At 33.6% G+C, this 22,030-nt stretch overlaps 2 protein-coding genes across 2 annotated transcripts; one reads left to right on the top strand and one right to left on the bottom strand.

The window, feature by feature from the left end:
• Window positions 1-788: 788 nt before the first annotated feature.
• Window positions 789-1,277, bottom strand: HELRODRAFT_83078 (hypothetical protein; the record flags this gene model as incomplete). The annotated part of the gene is made up of 1 exon (XM_009023152.1): window positions 789-1,277. The coding sequence occupies one exon, from the start codon at window positions 1,275-1,277 to the stop codon at window positions 789-791; it is 489 nt and encodes a 162-aa protein (XP_009021400.1).
• Window positions 1,278-3,439: 2,162 nt separating this feature from the next.
• On the top strand, window positions 3,440-19,977 carry HELRODRAFT_192597 (hypothetical protein; the record flags this gene model as incomplete). The annotated part of the gene is made up of 28 exons (XM_009023151.1): window positions 3,440-3,631; window positions 4,661-4,801; window positions 7,107-7,278; window positions 7,360-7,512; window positions 7,574-7,676; window positions 8,186-8,507; window positions 8,573-8,695; window positions 9,195-9,291; window positions 9,425-9,550; window positions 10,394-10,546; window positions 10,990-11,275; window positions 11,692-11,884; window positions 12,067-12,180; window positions 12,345-12,518; window positions 12,950-13,050; window positions 13,127-13,296; window positions 13,963-14,056; window positions 14,578-14,622; window positions 16,266-16,440; window positions 16,844-16,986; window positions 17,271-17,431; window positions 17,669-17,793; window positions 18,049-18,238; window positions 18,548-18,729; window positions 18,974-19,054; window positions 19,367-19,566; window positions 19,698-19,768; window positions 19,953-19,977. Coding segments are annotated over 28 exons (4,110 nt in total), but the record flags the coding sequence as incomplete, so codon positions are not given.
• Window positions 19,978-22,030: the final 2,053 nt, after the last annotated feature.

Below are 22,030 nucleotides of genomic sequence, written 5' to 3'. Positions count from 1 at the left end.
AATATTCTACTAGTGGTCGTACATACGTGCAGAAAGCTTTCGTAAGTAGATTTTTATATCTGGAAATGAAACATCTGGTGATTAGGCGTGCACGAAAAAAAGCCCTGTGAGTGATGTCACTGATATGAAGATTGAAGTTAAATTTGTTGTCAACTATCACTCCTAGATCTTGGAATTCGTTTGTATACAGATTAGAAGTTGTTGGTCAATTGAATATTGATGCGGAATTAAGACAGATCTTGGTGATGGAAGAAAAAAGCAATGAGAACATTTGTTTGGAGAAAGTGGTAGTTGCCATTTGATACTCCAAGCAACTATGTCGTAATGACCTGTTGAAGATGAGCTGGGTTGGAAGAACGGCAATATAATTTTATATCATCAGCGAAAAGCAAAGTTGAAACCGTTTTTGAAGAGATGCACTCAATAATGTTGTTTTTAGTTGAAATGTAATCGAAATTTATAACATTTAAAAGATCTATGTATCTTTGGTTCTTCTACGTTTTTTTAATAGGAAGCTTTTCACCCCGGATATCATCAAAATGATCGTTAATATATTCAGTCCACCTTTAAAGTACTTTTTCTTTCTCTAAGACAGTGTTGTCCAACCTTTTTGTTCAGAGGGCCAGATTGACAATTTAGCTAGAATTTAGAAGTTGCGGGCCGGATTAAAAATTTGATAGCCAATTTTGCATTATTAACAATAAATAAAAGAGTAACACATAAAAATGGATACATATTTTTTTTATTACAAAATAAAAGTATATATGTAAATACATTAATGTCTAATTTTAGTGAGAAATTTGACATTGTTTGCGTTTATATAAGTACTCTATATCTGCTCCAACATTTGAAGTCGCTATACGCAATGAGGCTGTCAAACGTCCATCTTTAAGTAAAAACAGTTGTTCACAGCAATAAGTACTACCAAACAAAGCGATAAACTTCTTGGCATCTTCTGTCAAATTAGGATAACTTTCTGACGATATGTAACACTTGTAGAAAGTTAGCAAACCATGTTCCACAAAAGATCTCTTCAAATCATTGTTATTCTGAAGATCAATTAGCTCCATTTGGTATTTGTCAGCAGCCTCAGTGGGGTCAACATTAAATGGGTTACTTGGCAATTTCATAAAGTCATTGTGCTTTTTAAAACCCTGGAACCTTTGCTGGAAACCATCGATCAGTTTGACAAGTAGTTCATTGTACTTTTCATGCTGCACTGTGTCCACAAATCTTGTGGAAAGTATTGCACAATGTGTTACTTTTTTCTGAACCATCTGTTTCTGAACTAACTTTAACTTTTCAATAAAAGTTCATACAATCTGTGCACAAGTTGGTACTTTCCTTGAAGTCTAACATTCAATTCAGCCATACATTTTGTCATATCAATCAAAAATGCCAAATCATTCAACCAGAAGTTGTCATCCAAAAACGCTACCTCCTTTTCTTTGTTAACCATGAATGTCTTTATTTCATGACGTAAACTCCAGAATCCGGATAGCGTGGTTGACTTGCTTAGCCACCGAACTTGGCAAAAGTATACAACATCATCATAATCTGAGCCCACTTTTTCAAGAAATGATTTGAACTCCCTGTGGTTAAGACCTCTAGATCTGATAAAGTTTACAGCTGACAATCTTTTTCTTTACATGCTTCATGTCAAGGGTCTTTGCACACAAGTTTTCTTGGTGAATAATACAGTGGTATGTAATGATATCCCGAGGCACTGATTGTGCTAACAAAGTTACAAATCCACTCTTCTTTCCTATCATACTTGGCGCCCCATCTGTTGTTACACCGGCAAGTTTGTTTTTGAAAAGCTGAAATTTTTCCATTGCCAGAATAACTTGTTCAAAAATATTCTTTCCAGTTGTTGTGCTCTTCATTGAGCACATGTCCAACAGTTCCTCACGTTTGATATACGTTTGATAAACGTTTGATATAAAACGTTTTCGTAACTCCTCTAACAAATATTGCTAGTTGAGCAGTGTCACTGATATCTGTGCTCTCATCAACTGACAAACTGTAATATTCACAATCGTTAAGTCGCCTGACCAAGGTATCTTCAATATTTTTCGCCACATCGTCAACTCTTCTACCAATAGTTTGATGAGAAAGACTCACGTTTTCCACCAAAGACTTTTTTCTTGGGCAAACAACATATGTAAATATCTCTAAGCAGTTTTTCACCAGTTCTCCATCAGAAAATGGTTTTCCTCTCTTGGCTATAGCTTCTGCAATTAAATAACTAACTTTTGTTGCTGGTTGCCAATTTTAAACAATGACTGTTGAGCAACAATTTCCTGTTTCATCGAGTTGATGCGATCAGTTCGTGTTTGGCCCACCACACTATCAAATTTACTGCTATGTTTAGATTTAGAATTAGAGCAGAAATGTCGCTTGAAGTTATATTCCTTGTGAAAGGCAATTGTTTCTTGACAAACGAGGCACAAAATAACATCGGCTTGCTGCACAACAAAATAACTTTCTGTCCACGAATTTTTAAAAATACGATTTTCAGAATCAATTTTACGTTTTTTATCGACGTACGCCATTAATATCGTCTGCTAGTTACGTTTTATTTACGTTGTCCTTTGCGTTGTCAAGGAAACTATTTTTTTAAATGAATCGCGGTCGTAGCGCATTATTATTAATTAATGTTTTTATTAATACAAGAGTTTAAATTAAAAATTATTTTTAAAAAGTTTAAAATTTACATCTAACCAACTCAATAAAAATACTTTAAATTTTATATTTTGAATATTTTTCTAAGAAGACCGGCGGGCCGGATGAAAACCTTTGGCGAACCGGATTCTGGCCCGCGGGCCGCTGGTTGGACAAGCCTGCTCTAAGATTACTTCCCTGGATTTAGCTTTTATGCATCCAGAAACGTTACGAGCCCCTTTTCCAGTGATTTCTTTGATGTTTTTATACATTCCATTTGTATTACTGTTTTTGATCTATTCAATGATTTCGCACTTGCCATTTAATCATTTCTCCTTTGCCTCTAAATCTTAGAGTCAAAGCACATTTTTTTGATTGTTTTGTCCAGCTTTTTGGAAAAGGTGTTATACAAATGTAAAATTTGTTCGTTTGTTTGTTTAATTGATTGTTTAACGGCGTTTGAGCACATCATTTTTACATTTGACATTAAAAATTTCAATTATTAGTGGTTATAATAAAAATTAATAATTAATAAAAATTTGACATTAACAATTAATAGTTTGCGCACCACAATTGAAAGTATACATATACACATCGTTTTCATTTGACATACATAATATATAGAATATATGATATATATGCCATATATAAAATGTATGAATATAAAAGAAAAATGAAAACAATGGATTCCTACTTTTTCTTTGTATAACTGCGCACGAAAAGAGCTTTAAAAAATAATTTTAATTGATTGTGTTGTAAGGGCATTATAGAGACGATGTGGTGGCCAAACATCAGGAATTTTGACCCGTCAATCCTGACGGACGTGGTGAAGAGAAAGTTGTGCGAGTACATCTTGAAGAGGATTGGCTGTGATTTTCTGAAGGAGAAGACCATCAACATGGATCAGCTGACGGTGGAAATGTACAATGGCCGAGCTTCGTTGAGCAATTTAGAACTGGATGTTGTAGTTAGTAAATCAAACGCGTAATGTTAAGTTTATTAAATTAAAGTATTTAAAACTGAATCATTCCTTTTAGTAGCTTTTTTAATTTGTAGTTTTGTATAAGATACCTTACTGTTACTCTTACTTACACCCTACTACTTATACTGAACCCTACTTAAAAAAATAAACTACTAAAAAAGTATTTCCTAATTTTCTTTGTCTTTTGTGAATTCATCATTCTTATGATTTTATATTAAAAAAATCTTGCATGTTTCTTTTATTTATTAAAGACAACCAGTGGCTGATTAACTTGGAAAACTGAATGCCCCTCTTAGTTTTTTAGTTTCTTTCTACAAACAAATCATATTTATGTTTTCAGTTTTCTAGGCTTAAATTTAAATAATAATAACAAAAAATTGTGGTTGGGCGTCATTAGCAGATTCACAAAAATAATTATTGTTTTCCCCTAGCATATGGTGTGTATTCTGATGTCCATGCCAATGAAACCTTAAAACCTTACCATGCCACACTTTTAATTTGTAATTTTTAAATGTCATCATTTTATGTAAAAATGATATTTTAATAAATATCATTACTTTTTGTTTAAAAAAAATGTTATAAACATGTGAATGTTTTATTTACACATAACTTTAAGAAAAAAATTGAAAACAGAATATCAAATTATGAAAATAGATAATTGTGGAACAAAACAGAAAAATTAGGTGTTATAATTTTAAACTGGGTAATAATGTGAAATAAGTTCCAGAGCATTCTGGAACTGTTCTTTGTGATCTGTAATGGTACACTGCCACATAAATTCATCAAGGTATGATGATATGTGGGCATCGGTGACTAGACAATTGGGTAATGGTCAATTGGGTAATTGACAATTGTGTAATTGAGTAATTGACAAAAAATTTTTTAGATATTATTAAATATATTTAAATATTTTTTTTACTTAAATTTATCTAAGTTTTTTTGGTTGGCGATTTTTTCATGCTATCTAAATCGGCTAAGACATGTTCAGACAGAACTACAAATTCATAAAATTAGTTATATGCATCTAACAATTCAGCATTTAATAAAAGCCTACAAAGAAGTGATAGATGTTTGATAGTGTTGGATGCTTCCTCGCCTTGGAGCATCATGTTTGCAGTGTCTGGTGCTCTGCTTCAAGCTAGGCAGATGATGAAGGTGGTGTATTGATTATAAATGTAGCTCTCCAGAAAACAGATATTTGTTTATCCATCAAAAATATTTAGAAGAATGTAGAGTGTCCTGAAACTAGCAATTGCACAAAATCAATAATCACAGTTGATAAAATGTTTAGTAAATTAGAAGAAAATATATGAACATATTCCAATTTATTTTCAAAAATCATCTACCATTAACGATGATCCTCAAGCCTTCTTACTTTTTGACAATTCTTTAATTTATTGCATAAAATGGAAAATAGCACGAAACATATTTCTAGAAGACGAAAATAAAAAAATTGATGACTACTGCAAAATAAAACCATCAGTAAATTAAATGAAATATATATGATATTAGACAACAACAACACACGTTTAGACGACATTTTCCCCGAGATCGGGGGTTGCCGTTTGGCTACCTATGATGAAACCATTGTCACTTCTGTCATCATAAGTAATTTATTTGGCTAATTTTTACGCAGGACGCCCTTCCTTACGCAACCACAGTTATAAGCGGTGGGCCTAGCCTTTGATGATCCAACATCATTCACAAGGCAGTGAGGGTCAGTTTAATGTCATAACCAGGACAGTTATATGATATTAGATAAACCACAATTTTATTTTGCCACAATTGATTTTTTAAGATATTCAAAATTGATAGGAAAAACAGCTTATTAATACGAAATTATGCATTACTAACAAAAATTATTTATAAGCTAAAAAAATTGTAAATTAATTGCTTTAAATGACCTAACACTGAACTATGTAGTTCAGTAAATATCTCTGAAAGAGATGTTAAAATAATAACTAATTGTAACCGATTTTACAATTTAATTTATAATGACGTTTATTTAAATAAAGATTTTTACTTGTCTAATCGTACTTCCAACTATTTTACCATACCGGTTTACTTAATTCATTGTTGCACAACAAATCTGATTGCTCAGTCAATTTTTCTCTCTAGAATTGTAGAAGTTTTTTTGCATGCAACATCTAAACTTGTAAATAAATTCCATTTAACAATAGTGAATGCAAGCAAGATGTGGCTAAAATGCTAATGAAATTTATACATTACAGGAAGTTTTTTCCAATTACAATTTGTTATTAAACAAAACAAGACTGCTAAGAAGGAACCTCTTTATGGTGTTTTATTAATTAACACTGTGATTATAAAGTCTTGGCGAGTTTATTTTATATTTTTGCTTGTTTTTTAGGACAAATAAAATGATTAGAAGTTATAAAAATTGTGACAAAAAATGAAAAAATGAAATAAACAAAAAATTTAAGTGATCAAATGACCGAAATTTAGTTACTTTGTCAACAGTAATTTACAAAAAAAAATAAATTCAATTTTAAAAGTTATTCTTCAATAGTATTCAAGTTATTATGCATTTTTATATATTGAAAGAATTCAACATTTTTTTATGGTATATGTGTAAAAATGCAAACATCTCAGAAAGAATAGGTTGTAGCTAAATAATGTTGATGGTAACATTTGAAGGGAATGAACAGATGAATCAAACGAGACCAGAATCATGTTTCTAGTATGAATCGGTTTCATTTTACAAGCAAATGATGTATTTTTCCTAATTTTTTCAATATTTCAACCTTGATGAGGCAAGGGTTAGCATCATCCAACTGAGCTAAAATTTTACAAATGTCATTTTTTAGCTAAATGGCACAATTTATTTTTTAGCTAAGTGGCGTAATTTAGGGGGTTTCCCCAGTTAATTTTTTGCAAAAAGTTTTTCACCTTTATCGTTGTAACTAACCTACCACATTTAAGCGGTCCATGTAAATCTGTTAACTTTGACATGTTCAATGCAACATTGACAAGATGTTAATTGAATTTGATAGACGATTCACTCACTGAAAATATTGATGTTCTTGGAGTTTGGCCAACTTTTTTAATCCACATGGTCGAGAGATTTCCTAATGAAAAACTTAATTTTCACTTCCACTTTATATTATTTCCTTCATATAAATATCTTTGTTTTGTGAGATTGATTAGATTTTTAAAATATAAAAAATTGCTAGCTTTGAATAATTTTTGTTTACTTTTAATTTCATGGAATTGACAAAAACATAAGAGTTTTTTAGCTGCTCATTCAAACGAATATTTTTTTTAAAATTTTTGTTTTTTTGATATTTTGGAAGGAGGTTGAACAATTAATATAAGAGCTAAGATAGTTAATTTAATAGCTAGAACCAAGTTGTTTTTGAATGGTTTTTAATTTGATTGATAATTTAATTTTTTTTTGTGAAAAGATTTTTAGAATTAAATTTATCAAAATACATTTGTCTAGAATATTAATGATATTCTGACAAAAAATGGCCTGCCAATAGAAGTTGTTGAATGTTATGTCGGATGTATCTCGGTGTCAATACCTTGGCGTAGCATCTTTTCGGAGAGTTCTATCGTTGAAGTTGAAAATGTTGAGGTAACGATCAGACATGCTGGCAGGGTGGAATCTGAGCGTAAGTACACAACATTTTTTTGTCATTTGTAATGTTGGCACTTTACTATTTATAACGTTGTACCACAAAATTTATGCACAGACAATCTAATTGACTCAATGCTTTTCACGAGCATGTCAACCAGCATGAAACTGGCAGAGGAATGTTTGAAGAAGGACACAGCTAGTGGCAACAAGTTGAACCAGAACAATCCTTTTGAAGGTGTCCAGGATCTTGCTTGTACTGTTGAGACAAGTTCTGTTATATTTGTTTTTTTTATTTATCCAATTCTTGACAAAATTTTTTTTGTTAAAAGTATTTTCCAAGGTCAAAGCAAATATGAAAAACACCACGATCTATTATGAGCATACCGATGAAGAGAGAAACATAATGGTCACTTTGGAGTTACGAATAGACAGGTTACAGTTTCTACAATTTTATGCTCTATCAAATTATATGGACCCAGTTATTTGCATGTTTTATGTTAAGATGCTATCATCATTTAATTGAACATGTTATTTTGAGATATTCTACCTTGCAACTTGTGCTTTTCAGCATGCAAATTTTACGCTGTGTCCAGTTTATTCTCCAACTTCTTTCTCTCCAGTGTCTCAAATGGTTACATTTCAATTTGTTTACTTCCTCTGACTAGGAGACATCTAATCTTGCTTCATGTTTTTAAATTCGTTTGCTTCATTTTTTATCTTTCAAGTTGCTGCATACCCTAACCCTGCCCTCATTCAGCTCCTATGCAACTTCATAGCTTCTAATGCATGCCAGAGCTTTTTCATTTCTAAATCCAACTTTCATCTGCTATTTACATTTGTTGCTGCTTAATTTTTAATGTTTTGCAAGTTTATGAGTTCAGTATTTCGCAGTGAGTGCATGTGGCAGAATTATCAATATATTCCTTCTGAATATGAAACAGGATTGAATATAAAGATGAGTCAGGAAACGGTGAGAGATCTGATGCATCCAGCAACGAAAATTACAACAGCTCAAATGAACCTCTCAGTGGAACCGGCAGTTCTGGTAAAGGAAATAACAAGAGTGGGAATGGGTTTCATTCAACGCCAGCTGAAGAGAAGGATGACGTATCCAAAAAACGTAATATGTCATCTAAAAGTGATGGGAACTCAAGCACCAAAACAAAATCTGGTCACATGACGCTGATCAGAATAAAAAATTTTATTCTGACAGGCATTAGACTGTATTACTGCGAGACTCCTATTGTTAAACAACTTGAAAGGGTTAATTTTATTGTCTTACTCAAGTAATTATTTCAAGATTTTTAAGTTTTTCTGTTGATTTCCAGTCAACCCATGAAGACTGGAGCAAACACAAAAATGACTATTCCTCTTCCCTGATCATGATGATGGCTGGAACTCAAGAGTTCAAGGTTCAGTTCATTCAAGATTCATCCAAATTTGGACCCGAGGTATTTCATCCAACTGTATTTTGTTGCTACTTATGACTTATGCTATTTGTTGCCATGTGTCATATGACTAGATCATGCTTCATAAAACAATTATGTCAATTTGTTAACTAAGGAAATTATTACAATATTTCGTTTTTCTAAGCAATAAATTTGCAAAAATTAACTTTTTTTTGTTTTTTTTTTGACTGTGCCATATAAAACTTGCTTAAGATTTAGAGCTGGTAGATGATTATGGTGATATATATTTATAAGGAATATATGTACAAGAATATATATGTATATACATACATACACATATAGGGTGATAGGGTATATATACAATATAGCGTCATTGAATTGTAGAAATGTATGCTATATAGATTGATTGATTGATTGATTGATTGGTTGGTTGGCTGGCTGGTTGGTTGGTTGGTTGATTGATTGGCTGGTTGATTGATATGTTGATTGATTGATTAAGATGATAATAATAGCAACAATGATGAATATTTACGACAAACAGATTCAAGTAGAAAGCAGATTGGGCAACCTTCACCTTGTCTTATGCCCTGGCATCCTTAGTACCATCACCAACATTCTCGATAAAATCAACGAAACGCGTTAGTTATTTTAATAAACATCCATCTTCTTGTGAATACATGTGATCATTTGGCTAAAAACAAAGTCAAAATATTATGGTTCTATGAAAAAGTAGTTTGTAAATGTTGATGTGCTCTTGATTTGATTTTGCAGCCAAGAGACAGAAGCGTTCTGGGCCACAAAGTATGAAGATTGTTGCTGAAGAATATGAAAAAATCAGTAAAGGGTGGGAAAAACCGATTGTAAGAAATGTTGGAGGACTTGGAAAACAAACATTTGGTATACTGTTTTTCATCTTGTTGGTTAAATAACTGGTTTTCTTGATTGATCCTTTTGGGGATTGAAGCATCGTTTGGTTGATTGGTTTGATTGATTGTTTGTTGAATATATTTTTATTACCTGGGTCATTAGTTGATTGAATGGTTGATTCTGTTGAGTTGCTGATTGATAAGTCAGTTGAATGGAATCTACTTAACAATCCATTGTCTGTTTCTTAACTGTTGTCGACCAATGGATATATCAAGCTGATGAACATGATGAAGATTCACAGAGAAGTTATACTGATCTATCTTTTGTATGATTGTTTGGATTTCAAAAGAAGTGCTCGAAAGCCTTTGAGGACCCTGCTAGTCACCATGAATATCTAGACCATGCCATAGTCTTGAAAAAAGAACTGCATTGCACCTGTAACAAATTTATGTAAAGTTTCCTTTTATTCTTAGCAAAATTTTTTCGCGTTGCTTTCATGAGTAGCAAATGTTGGCACAAGGAGTGTTGTGCATCAGTGACAATTTGAAATTTCGTGACACGTCTGCCGATTGTTAGGTGACTGGCGTGTTAGTTAGACACAGATCAGAATGAGAGAGTCATTAGCAGTCTGCTGTTTTGAATGTGGTTGTTTTAGCTGCTTTTCTTTATTTTTTCTGCACCGAATTTTTTTTTGAGTTGGTCTCATTCAGTTGCTAATCTTGAAATTAGATATATTTATTGTAAATTGTATTAAGTTTTTTGTGGGTTTTATTTATTGGGTTTCCACTGTACATTTTTCATTCTAATCTGACAATACTTTGGAAGACAAATGAGAAAGAGTTTACTTAATGTTTTATTTAAAATTTTTTTCAGAACAATCAGATGAAGAAGAATTCAAAAGTTTGTGTTTCACTTCATTCAGTAGCAAGTCTAAATGGAACAATACTGACGACGATGACTCTTCTGAATACCTCAGCAATTCAGGCTTTTTTAGCATGAAAAATTCTTGCGCCAGTTCAGCCTCAGGTTAAAGTTTCTCCTTAAAGTGTTTAGTTTCAATATATTTTGTATCCCAATTCATTAAATTTTCTCATTGTAATCGCTAGACTACCAGCTTAGTTTAAATTGTTTAATTTTTGTTCTATTTTAGGTTCATCCGTTTTCAATCAACATTCAGCCAGTCGCAAAAGTGATGATTTTTTTTCAACTTCTTTAATTAAAAAATCGGCGTTTTTTGATATATATTAATTAATAAGTACTAGTGCCTAATTTTGATTATTGATTTTTAGTTCATGTTAATTGTTACAACATGTAAATTAATAAATTCATGCATCGAAATTGTACACATATGCATGTCCTACTAACCTAATATATATTTCTTAGTAACTCATATATATAACATATGGTATTGTTTGTTGGCGTTGAATAAAAATTTAAACTGGTGATCTAATGGACTTGTTTTAATGCAGATGACCAGCAACAAACTGGGAATGAAGTTTTTGCATCAACCAGCATTAACGTTGAACTGAACTTGCTGTCTGTTGTTATTTTGCATGAGAATCCCGGCCATGCACAGCAACAGGCAACAACAAAAACTCACCGAACATCTACATTCGATATTGATTGTCTGCACTCTTTCTCTGATGGGTATTTTCATGCTGTTTCTGGTTTATCTCTGAAGAACATGAACGATGTCGTGGACATTATGAAGGTCAGGCAGGAGTTTTCGAAGATTGTTGCCCAAGACCATCTTTGGTTCGTGCTTCTTCGATTGTTTCTTTTATTGCACACATTAATTATAGTGACATTAAGGCAAAGGGGGGAGGGGTGTATCTCACAAGTCTGACATTTATGTTGACGACGTTCCTATTGGGCTTTATTTATTAATGATCATTATCCATATCTGTGTCGAGAGCAGTAACATTTTTAGTAATTGAACTTTTGGTATTTTTTACAAATAATATTTTTGACCAGAAAATGTTATTTTAGCGATATTTGGAAATGATTACTTTGGGTATTTTTTATCATGAAGAAAAACAAACTTCTCTTTCAGTACCGAAGGATTGATATAGTTGATGTGAGGATGAGACTTTAATTGCATAATGTTGAAAAAACTGGATTTGTTTAATCAGTTGCTAACCTTTTATTATTTACATAAATTTTTTTTAAAGTTTATTGTGCAGCGTGGGTGAATTCAAGACGTCGAGACAAAATATCGAAAAGAGCTTCACAATCTCCGTCAGCTTTGGTGCTTTTGATTTTGTTGAAGCCATATTTGGGCGACCCGACGTTATCGATGAGGCGCCTGGACATGCAAATGAAGTTTTCAATTTGAACTTCTTCAACCTGCCTGATTATACAGAGGTTGGTTAGCTTCTTACGCTCTGCAGTTCATTATTATTGTTATTTTTATTTCAATAAACTCTTAATTAGTTCTTTCTTTATTAATATAATTTTTCTTATTTCTAATTTTAGATTTTCTAATTACTTTTTCCTAGAATATTGAAATAACGTTTACATAAATTTTATCGTATCGCATCGTCAAGTTGTTGGTGTTTGAAAGGTCGTCGAAGGCACCAATGACCAGAGTACCGAAGAGAGGTATCTCCAAGGTTGATCCTGTTGTTTCAATCAAAATGGAAGTCGTTCACAGGAAAAAGGTTGTCGTTGTGTTTGTTGCTGTTGTATTTGTTGTTGTTGTTGTAGTTGTTGCTGTTGTTGTTTTTGAGAGTTTGATGTGATGATAGTGATGGTGGTTTGAACAAATAGAGGATTAGTTATTTTCATGAAATGCAACACCTCACACAATGGAGTATATTTGCAGTATCACAGTGTGTCCAAGGTGAAGCAGTCGAGCATCATGATGACTGTCAAGTTATCAGAATGTCACTCCGAAGTTGACGTCACTATTTTGGATAGACTTCGTTCACTGACGACGTCATTATCAGCATCGAACAAACAGACACCTCGCAAAAACAGCAATGTACCTATGGATCAGGTATGTAAAGTATTGTAGAATGTCTGCTTGGTCAAATGGGTTGGTATTGTGGATAATTTACAGTATAAATTAATGATTTGAATGAAACCATGGTTTGTTAATTTTAAAATGCTTCACTTAATTTGACATTTCGTTTAATTGCTCTCTCATCAAACGTTGCAATGTTTGTAGTTTTTACTGGCACTGTTCTTCACTTTCTTAAATGATAAGTATATTAAATATATATATATGAAATAAATGAAATGAATTAATATTATTAAATATCACATTTTTTGTTTTACTAACTTAATAAAAAAATTTCATTCATTTCACAAAATTTTGTTGTAAAGCTAGCCAAACCAAAAATAGATATTTAATAAAATTAATTCATTTCATGATATTTCCATACTTTCAGTAAAATAATACTGACCTATTATTTATACCTATACTAGTCGGTAAGTGGAATGTTGTTATCATGTGACGACCTCTCCTTCATGCAAGGCAACCAAGCAAGCATTGATGTTGCTGCATCACTCTGGTCCTTAAAATTAAGGTTCTTCAGTTCTTTCTGCTGTCTATTTAGCTTTTCTATCATATTAAATGTACGTTTAATACAATTTGATTTCTAGATTTCCCAAATTAGACTTGACATTTTGTGATAAGAATAAAAGGAAAGCAATGGGAAGCGAGAGGAGGCTTCATGAGGAATATTTATTGATCGATCTGGTTGAGCCCAAGTTGAAAGCAGCATCCAGTAGTGAGCAGGTTTTCGTAGACCTCGTCACAATGACTGGCATTGGTTCGTTTATTTTAGTGCTTTCACAGACCATATAATTTTCATTAAGTGATTTCTTACTGTTATTATGATACGATAATAATTTCATGATGTTTCGACACTTTCACTAAAATCTGAAATGATACTGACTCATTTTTTATCTCAATTAGCAATGTTAAATATCAATAAATTTTTTGCAAGTAACAATTAATTTAACAATAATATTTATTATTATTAATGTATTGAATGAAATTTTAAAGTCCCACTTTTGTAGGATGTTGTACATCTTGAAAGCATCAATCATTTTTATAAAATTTTTCGTAACCAACTAATAACAGCTACATCTCTTTGCTTTATTTTATGATCATTATTTATAACTGTTAACCGTTCAATTGATTGAATGGTTCACTTTCTGATTTAGGACTTTTTGCTGATTGAGTTAATGTTTTAAAAATGAATGATATCCTTTTGCGCCTCTTTCATCTGACGGCTGTTGAGTTGGTGAAATCCTTAAATTGGATCTCTCCAATTTTACAGTAAAAATTTCAACTACTTTTCAATGGAAGTTTTAAAGGGTATTTTAAAATGATAGAATAATTGTGTGACTCATGTCAACTATTTGTTGGTTGTTCAAATGAAGGTTTTTATTTTAAAATAAGATAAATAAAATAATAAATAAAAATTATTCAGCCTCTCTGGTGCAGAACAACACGAAGCATACTCTTTTGAAAATAAGCAGTGATTCGACTTTGGAGGAACAAAGGGAAGGGTTTAACCTGCCGAGGTTTGTGTTGCGGCTGTTTTTATTCATTTTTATCTTACACAGAAAAAGCTTTTTTTGGTAATCCTTTACAATTTTTAACGATGATAAAAAATATGATGCGAATTATTGAAGAATTGAGCCAGAAACTGATCAAAGCTGAAAATGCAGTGATATTTCTTAACAATTGCATCTACAACAGTTTTAAACATAATTATATGTATATATACACACATATATATATGCATACACACACACACACACACACACACACACACACACACACACACACACACACATATATATATATATATATATATATATATATATATATATATATATATGGATGAGAGTTTCCGACCTGCTCCCGCAAGTACAGTTGGCCAGTACGAGTACATAAAGTACACCATCTCAGCTCGACCCAAAGGTGCATTACTGTGAACACTTAACTCGTTCTAGGCTAGACGCGTTTCGTTCCTTATGGGATTCATCATTAGTCCAAGTTTAAACACCAACTTAGTGCAATTACTATCGACATTACTCAGGCGAATAAAGGAAACAGTTAGTCGACTTGAATCTACAAATACGAGGTGAGAGCTGGTATACTTGATGTTCTCGTGCTGGCCAACCGTACTTGCAGGAGCAGGTCGGAAATTCTCACCCTTCATATACTTACTTACTTGTGAATTCAAGTCGACTCAGCCATTGTAGATCGAAGCCGTTTTTTTTTTACAATTTTAAGCTTACTGAAAGCTCGTTCTGCAGGTGTACTGGATATTGCAAGAGTAGTAAATATTTTGCATAACATCATTAGTAAGATATCCAGATAACTGAGAGCCAATAGCATTTAGATCAAATCTGCAACAACTGATGATCGGTTTTGCTTATTCCAAGCAAATTGTTGTGTGAAGGTTTGTCAACATCGTGAATATAAACGTTTGTTGGTTAATCTATTCACAAACGAACGGAAACTTGTGTACCAACGTGATGTAATGGTAATACACTATCAACAATGTATTCCATTACCTCTAACGTTGTTTTTGTTACTGGCTGACCAATAACTAATTTTTACTGCTTCGAACTATTAGCTGTGATGGATTCGTCATTAGTTTCCTCATCTGAAATTGCAGTGGAATGTATTCTTTTTCTACATTTGTTAATACGAAGCGTATCACAAACTCATTATTATTAAGTAGGGAAGTAATTGTAGATGTAAGATTAATGTTAGCAGCTGTAGAAGATCAGTAGTTCGGAAGGCTTATTCGTCCTGTAGATGTAGTTTGACAGATGGATGATTGAGACACGGATTGAGATATGATTTGACAATATGTTTTTCTAAGATGCGTGAAAAGATTGGTGTAATGTATGTTCGGCGATAGCCGATGGGTGAGGCTGGATGATTGATTTTAGATAAAAGATGAATAGTGCTCTGCATCTATTGGTTGGGGATTAATGAGTGGGTCAGGCAGATATTATAGATGATTGAGAGTTGATGACAGATAAATGGAGCTGTAAGTTGCAAGTACCAGGGTGGGAGGCCACCGGGACCAGTGCCAGATGGACAGGCTTTTGTGAGGATTACTATCAATATCCATTACAACAATCTTTTCATGGGTGCAAGTAGATCATCCACAACTTCACATCATCCCTTCATTACTGAATCCTTCAACAGCCACTTCGCCACCACGTCAACGAACTTATATCAATAAACTGTTGATATCATATCAATAAACTGTTGATAATATATCAATAAACTTTTGATATCATATCAATAAACAGACGTTGTGGATGATTTACTTGCACCCCTGGTTCTGTTTATTTGCTTATTTAATAATAATAATTATTAAAAAAGAAACGAATGACGATGGCGATTGATAATAGAAGGATCGGTGAAATATAAGGATATATATCAGTTCAGCAAACGTGCAATCATTATAAAACTGATTTATTATCGAGTTAATTGAAAAAATTTGAAAATAAAGCGGATTATCCGAAGCAACACGAAATAATCGCACAATCGGAAAAAAAAAATATATATATATATGTGTGTGTGTGTGTCCGTGCGTGTGTGTGCGCGTGCTTAATAATATATATATAATGCAATTAATATCTGTATTGCATCTAAAGATCGCTCCTTTTTACACATCTCTTTCATGACTGTTTGTATTCTTATAATTAGCACTATATATTAATAATAATATACTCTCATATGTGAATATAAAACCACCGGCAGATTTGAGGTGAGGAGAACAAATTTCGCGGCCAACAGCACGCTTCTCGTCGAGAGTGACAACAAAGTTTTGGACTCGAGATTGCTGGGGTCCATGGGGCCCTCCTACTACTGCGGCGTCCAAGATGTCGACCAGGCCCCTTTCTCATCAGTCAAGCACTACTTTGACACCGAAGAGGTGGGTGCCATTCCATTCTAATCATCATCGTCATCATCACCATCAATTCACTCTTATGCTGTCCTCAGAGGTGACGCAACAAATCTTAACAAATTCTTTTCAATTGACCAACTCAACATTTGAGGGCAAGTACGCAAGAAACGTATTGTCGCAATAAAATAAATAAGCAGAACGCTTCAAGCAAATAATACCAGCATATCCGTATAAATATATATATATATATATATATATATAAATATAAATATATATATATATATAATATGCTGGGAGATAATATGCCGTCATTTATACATTACTTGATAAAATCTACCAAATTTTTAGCGTTTCATAATTCATTACCACATCTTCCACATCCACCAACAACGCAACAGCACAACATAAACCACATCAACAAAACAAACAGCTTGTCTACTCAGGCGACAGAAAGGACATGTTATATTTTAAAGATGTAGTCAGCGATAAAACGAAATTGCTTGTAGACATAAACGTGCCACTTGTCCAAATTTTCATCAACACCAAAAACACACTGGAGCTGTTGTACAACAGGTTCACCAATCTTCACTGTATATCGTTACCTTCCATTTGATCATGTTACTATATTCTTCGCTGTATGCATATCATTACCTTTCCGAGATTTGTGCCATTTAAGATATACTTTTTAAAGTTTATTTCAAAATGTTGCCTTTGTTCATTACCCAACGTATTGACTGTTGCTTTTGTTGATTATATAATGGATTAATTGATCAGTCAATTAATAAAACCGTTGGTTTTATGCTCAGTTGGTTGATTGACTGGCTGAATGATTGGTTGCATGACTAATTGATTGACAGGTTTTTAAGTGATTTGGCTCTTTGGCAGCCTGAACCAGAATCGCCAACATCATCTCCAGTGGTATTGCATGACAGCTGCACTAACAATTGGGCGACNTACAGTCTCATCAACCCATACAACACCACCTACGACTTTTCTGGAGACCAGTTCAACAATACAGGTTGTTGTGTNGTCGTCGGGATAGCCTCAACCTGGATGGATGGATGGATAGATGGTTGTCCTATGGATGGATTGAAAATGTAAAGATGGATGGGCTCTTGTTTGATAGATAATGAATGGATATAGGAATTATGAATAAATCAAGGATGAATTGATTTGTAGATTAATAAGTTTATAGTTTATATTTTTCAATGTTACATCAGTCCTCAATCTTATTTGGTGTTTATCCAACTTTAAGATTCAAGTTCAGAATCAGAGGGGGAGCGCAATGAAGGTTTCAAAAGGCCAACAAAAATAAACGATGAAACCATTTTGTGCTTATCTGTGGCATTCAAAAAAGCTCAACTCGTTGCCTATTGTGCAGTTGGTAGTTGTTGGTGGTTGTTTTTTGTCGTTACTGGTTGGTGTTGGTGGTTTGTCGGTTGTTTGTTGTAGCTGGTTTTTGTTGTATGATGCAATTTGGAATGGTTGAGAGAAAATTGGTAAAGTATGTAACAAAAATTAAAGTTAATTGCGTCTTAATAGCTAGTGATCTCTATAGCACTGTTTCCACTTTTTTAAAGATATTCTCGAAGCTTATCTTGTTAGTTACTTGTTATTTTGAAATTGTGGCAACAGGATGCCAGGCCAGCATCACCAGCTGCTCCCTCGACGACCTCCTCCACTCAAACATCTAATTTGAAACAAGTTGGAAAAGTCTACATTGACCTGGACGATACACACATTGTTTTTGTTTACGGTTACCATGGCGATCCTGAGATACAGTATCTTTGTCTACAAGTTTGCAATGCTCAACTCTATCATAATGGTGCGTGACCTGATGTACAAAATTAATTAGTTGACTAATGACTGCTTGAAAAATCTTTAATGCCTAATAAATTTTATTCCTAGATTTGCTTGGATTTGTAGTGAAAATCCTAAAAAAATAAAAATAGTAAAAATTTTAAAAATAGTAAAAAATTGTAGTGTTTATTTTTTGCAAACAAATTGTGTCAGTAAGAAGATAGATCCCAAGCTTGTTTTATATCAACCTTTGCAAACACCACCTCCAGTTCTTCGATTTTCAGTTGAAAGCATTTCATTAACGGCTGATTTGTTACTTTTGCTTAACATGCAGGTCTGCTCCCAGTGAAGAGCAACAAGCTGTCCACCTTTGAAGATGAGTTCTCTCCAACCAACATCTCTCACAACCTCCATAAAATCCTCTACCCCAGCAACAATGGCATCAAAGATAAAGGGTCAAACGATATGCTGTCGGCCACCATCAAGATGACCTACGAAACCTTCCAACAAGTTATGGTCAGTTGTTAACTCTCTTTTTTTATAAAAGTCAAGATCATTTCAGTACCTTTTTATTATTTGCATATTTATTTCTCTGCTGGCCAATAAATTTGTTCTTGAAAAATAATGTCTACAATAATCCTTTGAAGTTGAGCTAGTTGGGAACTAGCTTGCTTGATAAAACCTGATGTTCATGTGTTTAAGTTTTATGTGTCATTTAGGAGGATGTTCAGTGAAAATTAAAATGATTATTGACTTGCAGCATTACAAAGTGGCAGTAACAGTGAGGTGTTGCACTGTGAAGCACCACGAAGGAACTGTTGAGAACTACTGGGCCAACCAGGTTCGTTTCATTGAGGGCTTCTCTTTCGTTTTCTTCATTACAAAAACAAATGCAAGACTACTTGATAAGTTGTTTCTTATTTAGTTGAAACTTGGTACTTGCAAAGGTTGTACATTATATTTTGTTCATTAGCAGATCAATGAAATAGCTGGTTCATGAGTGTATTTATTTTAAGCGGCTGACTCATCAGCTTATTTTTTAACTGGTTCATTACAATAATTTTAAATACTTGGTTCATTAGCATATTCATAACACAACCGGTTCATTAACATAAGTATTGAAAGTTGATTCATGTATAACCCTCTTTTGTAGCTGGCTGACCTTTTTACATTGGTTGATTATGACATACCTGGATATGAGTTACCAAAATCATCAACTGAGTTGAACTTTCAGCTGTTGGATTGCTCTCTTGATTACCAGCCAACCAACTTGCCTTACCATGCCATCCTTTATTGTCAGATGTTTGCAATATGCAGCAGTATCGTTGTTGAAACGAAGGGCTCAGTGACCAAGTTAGTTTTTGCCCAATCTTCCAATCTCACTTTACAACTCACATTGATTGAACATTTTGAACAACTGACTGTTTATTTGACAGCAGCACATGCATCATCTCATTAATTTAACTAAAAATGTTTCTAATTAGATTCATCGTTGAAGACACTTGCCTCTTTTTGTCAAAAAGAATAAACGAAGAAGTTATAAACTTAGAAAAAAGTAGACATTTCAATTTCAATTGTTCGGTTCCGCGATAAATTTTTGACATAATCTTAATTTACCAACCAACTAATTAAACAGCCATTCATACAAACAAACGAACAACCGAACAATCAATTAATAAAACAAGCAACCAGCCGACCAACCAAATAAACAAACATCCAAACAACTAACCAATCAACAGATTACGTCTGCGTGCTTGACCTTGCTTCATTGGCCATCAACTTTGGATACAAGCCGCAAAACGTGGAGGTAGGTATCAGATTTTTCGTCATCATTTTAAAATCATATTTCAATCAGAAACTTGAACAACGTTTATCATTTTTTAATGTTGCATTGTTGTTATCATAATTTGTTCTGCGATCGTTTTCATGATTCATGATTGTTGATGATTCATGTCATCATAATTATTTATTTGACAATTGAAATATTTCCTCCATCACAGTACCGTTAATTTTCATTACAAAATGACCTTAATAACACATGTTCCCAGTCAAAGGAGCCTTACTTGGAGGTGTCATCGAAGGTAGGGGTCTTGAACATCAGGACGTGTTCAGATTCCATGGTGGCTCTTTTGGAATTCATCATCCACGTTGCCAACGTGGTGGAAAATAATCAGAAGTTGTCTTCAACGCCTTCGTTATCGTCGTCATCATCTTCAGTCTCACTCACATCTTCAACGTCCACTAATCTTAATGAGGTTTCCATTTCTCATTCTTAACATTTAAAAAAGCGAAAACTTTAGATGATCATTTGTGAGCTATAATAAGCTGCAAACGCTTGTTAGCTTTGCAAATGACACATTGCAAGATTCATTGTCTTGTTATTCTTGTGAGTCAACTTTTCTGAAAGTCTTTGTTCAAAATGGTCAGCTTTGGAAGAAAATGTGTCAGTCTGTAATTGCTAGTGTAGCTTTGTCTCAATTACTGTGAAGCGTTTTTAAAGTTGGTTATAATTTTCGATACTGATTAGTATTTTTAAATCCTATTTGAAGTTCTTTTTTAATGGAGTCCCTTTTTGTGGTATCCAACGTCTACAATCATCATCATCATTATTATCATCATCATCACGTTCATCAATCATCATCATCCTTACTCATCATCATCATCACTGTCACTCGTGTTCTATCATTTCAATCTGAACAAATTCAAAGTACATTGTCTTTTAAAAAGTTATAGATGCTTACCATTTATGTATCAAGAGTTATTAATTTTGTTTAACTGTGTTACCACACGCAACAAATGATAATAATATAGTAATTATATGCTAAGGTATATAAACAGTTGGCATAATTATACAGTAACGCTACTGAGTTGTTTATCTACTCAGTATTAATTGATGATTAACTGCTGACAACCAGGATGCTCCAGTATTGGGTGTACCTCGACACTTTGCTGGGATAACAAGTGAAGTTGATCAGCAAGAGAGAATTTCATTTTTGATTGAAGAGGCCATGAGGGAAAGTAAGCATTTCATTAAAGTCGCCATCACGAGTGCGATTGCTACCCTTGTAAACATTTCATAAGTATCATTATCAAATTTTATAAAATTTTAACGGTTGCGTTTTTTCCAGATGCGGAGGAGAATGAATCAGAAATGGCGTCGTCTGAAATTTATTCAGCGTCTCTTTCGACATCAATGACCTCGTCGTTAACATCAGATGTCACGCCGCTGCGTCAGCGCCCGCAACGGCTGCCGTACGACGAGAAGCCAGCGGCTTCTGTTTTTTACAACACCACTCCCTCTAGTCTCTCGGCATCTCGTGATGCTGATCTTTCTGATAACGATGACGACGTGGAGGACGTTGACGGGGGTGTCCGCGAAAGAAGGCAACGGCGTTTCAACGAAGGAACCAACCACACCGATGATTTCTGCCTTGTTGAAAAACCTGCCTACCTTGTGCCGCCAGTTAGTCAGTCGTCTGGTTGTATGATCTGCCTTTTAGTTATGATTGGGGTTCTGATGGCTTTGAAGTTGAACGCAGTTGCAGTGGGGATATATTTACATTAATTAAACTTATCTAAGTTTGCTTCAAATTCTGAGTAATTATGGTGGTCAGTATTTTGGTGTGATTGAAAATAATGAGTATACAAATTCAAAAATTGAATCCACTGACAAAAATTTGTTCCTGATCAGTCTAGAAACGGTGAGCCCATTGTGACATGGCACGTTGAGAAACCACTGAACATTATTGAAAATTACTTTGCCATAAAAACTGGCCGACGCAATGTGATGGATCCATCACCAAAGCACCCACCGCCC

This window comes from Helobdella robusta, assembly GCF_000326865.2.
Source record: "Helobdella robusta unplaced genomic scaffold HELROscaffold_35, whole genome shotgun sequence".
NCBI lineage: Eukaryota > Metazoa > Annelida > Clitellata > Rhynchobdellida > Glossiphoniidae > Helobdella > Helobdella robusta.
Note: the sequence above shows the minus strand (reverse complement) of the source record. Positions and strands in the feature narration are given on the sequence as shown.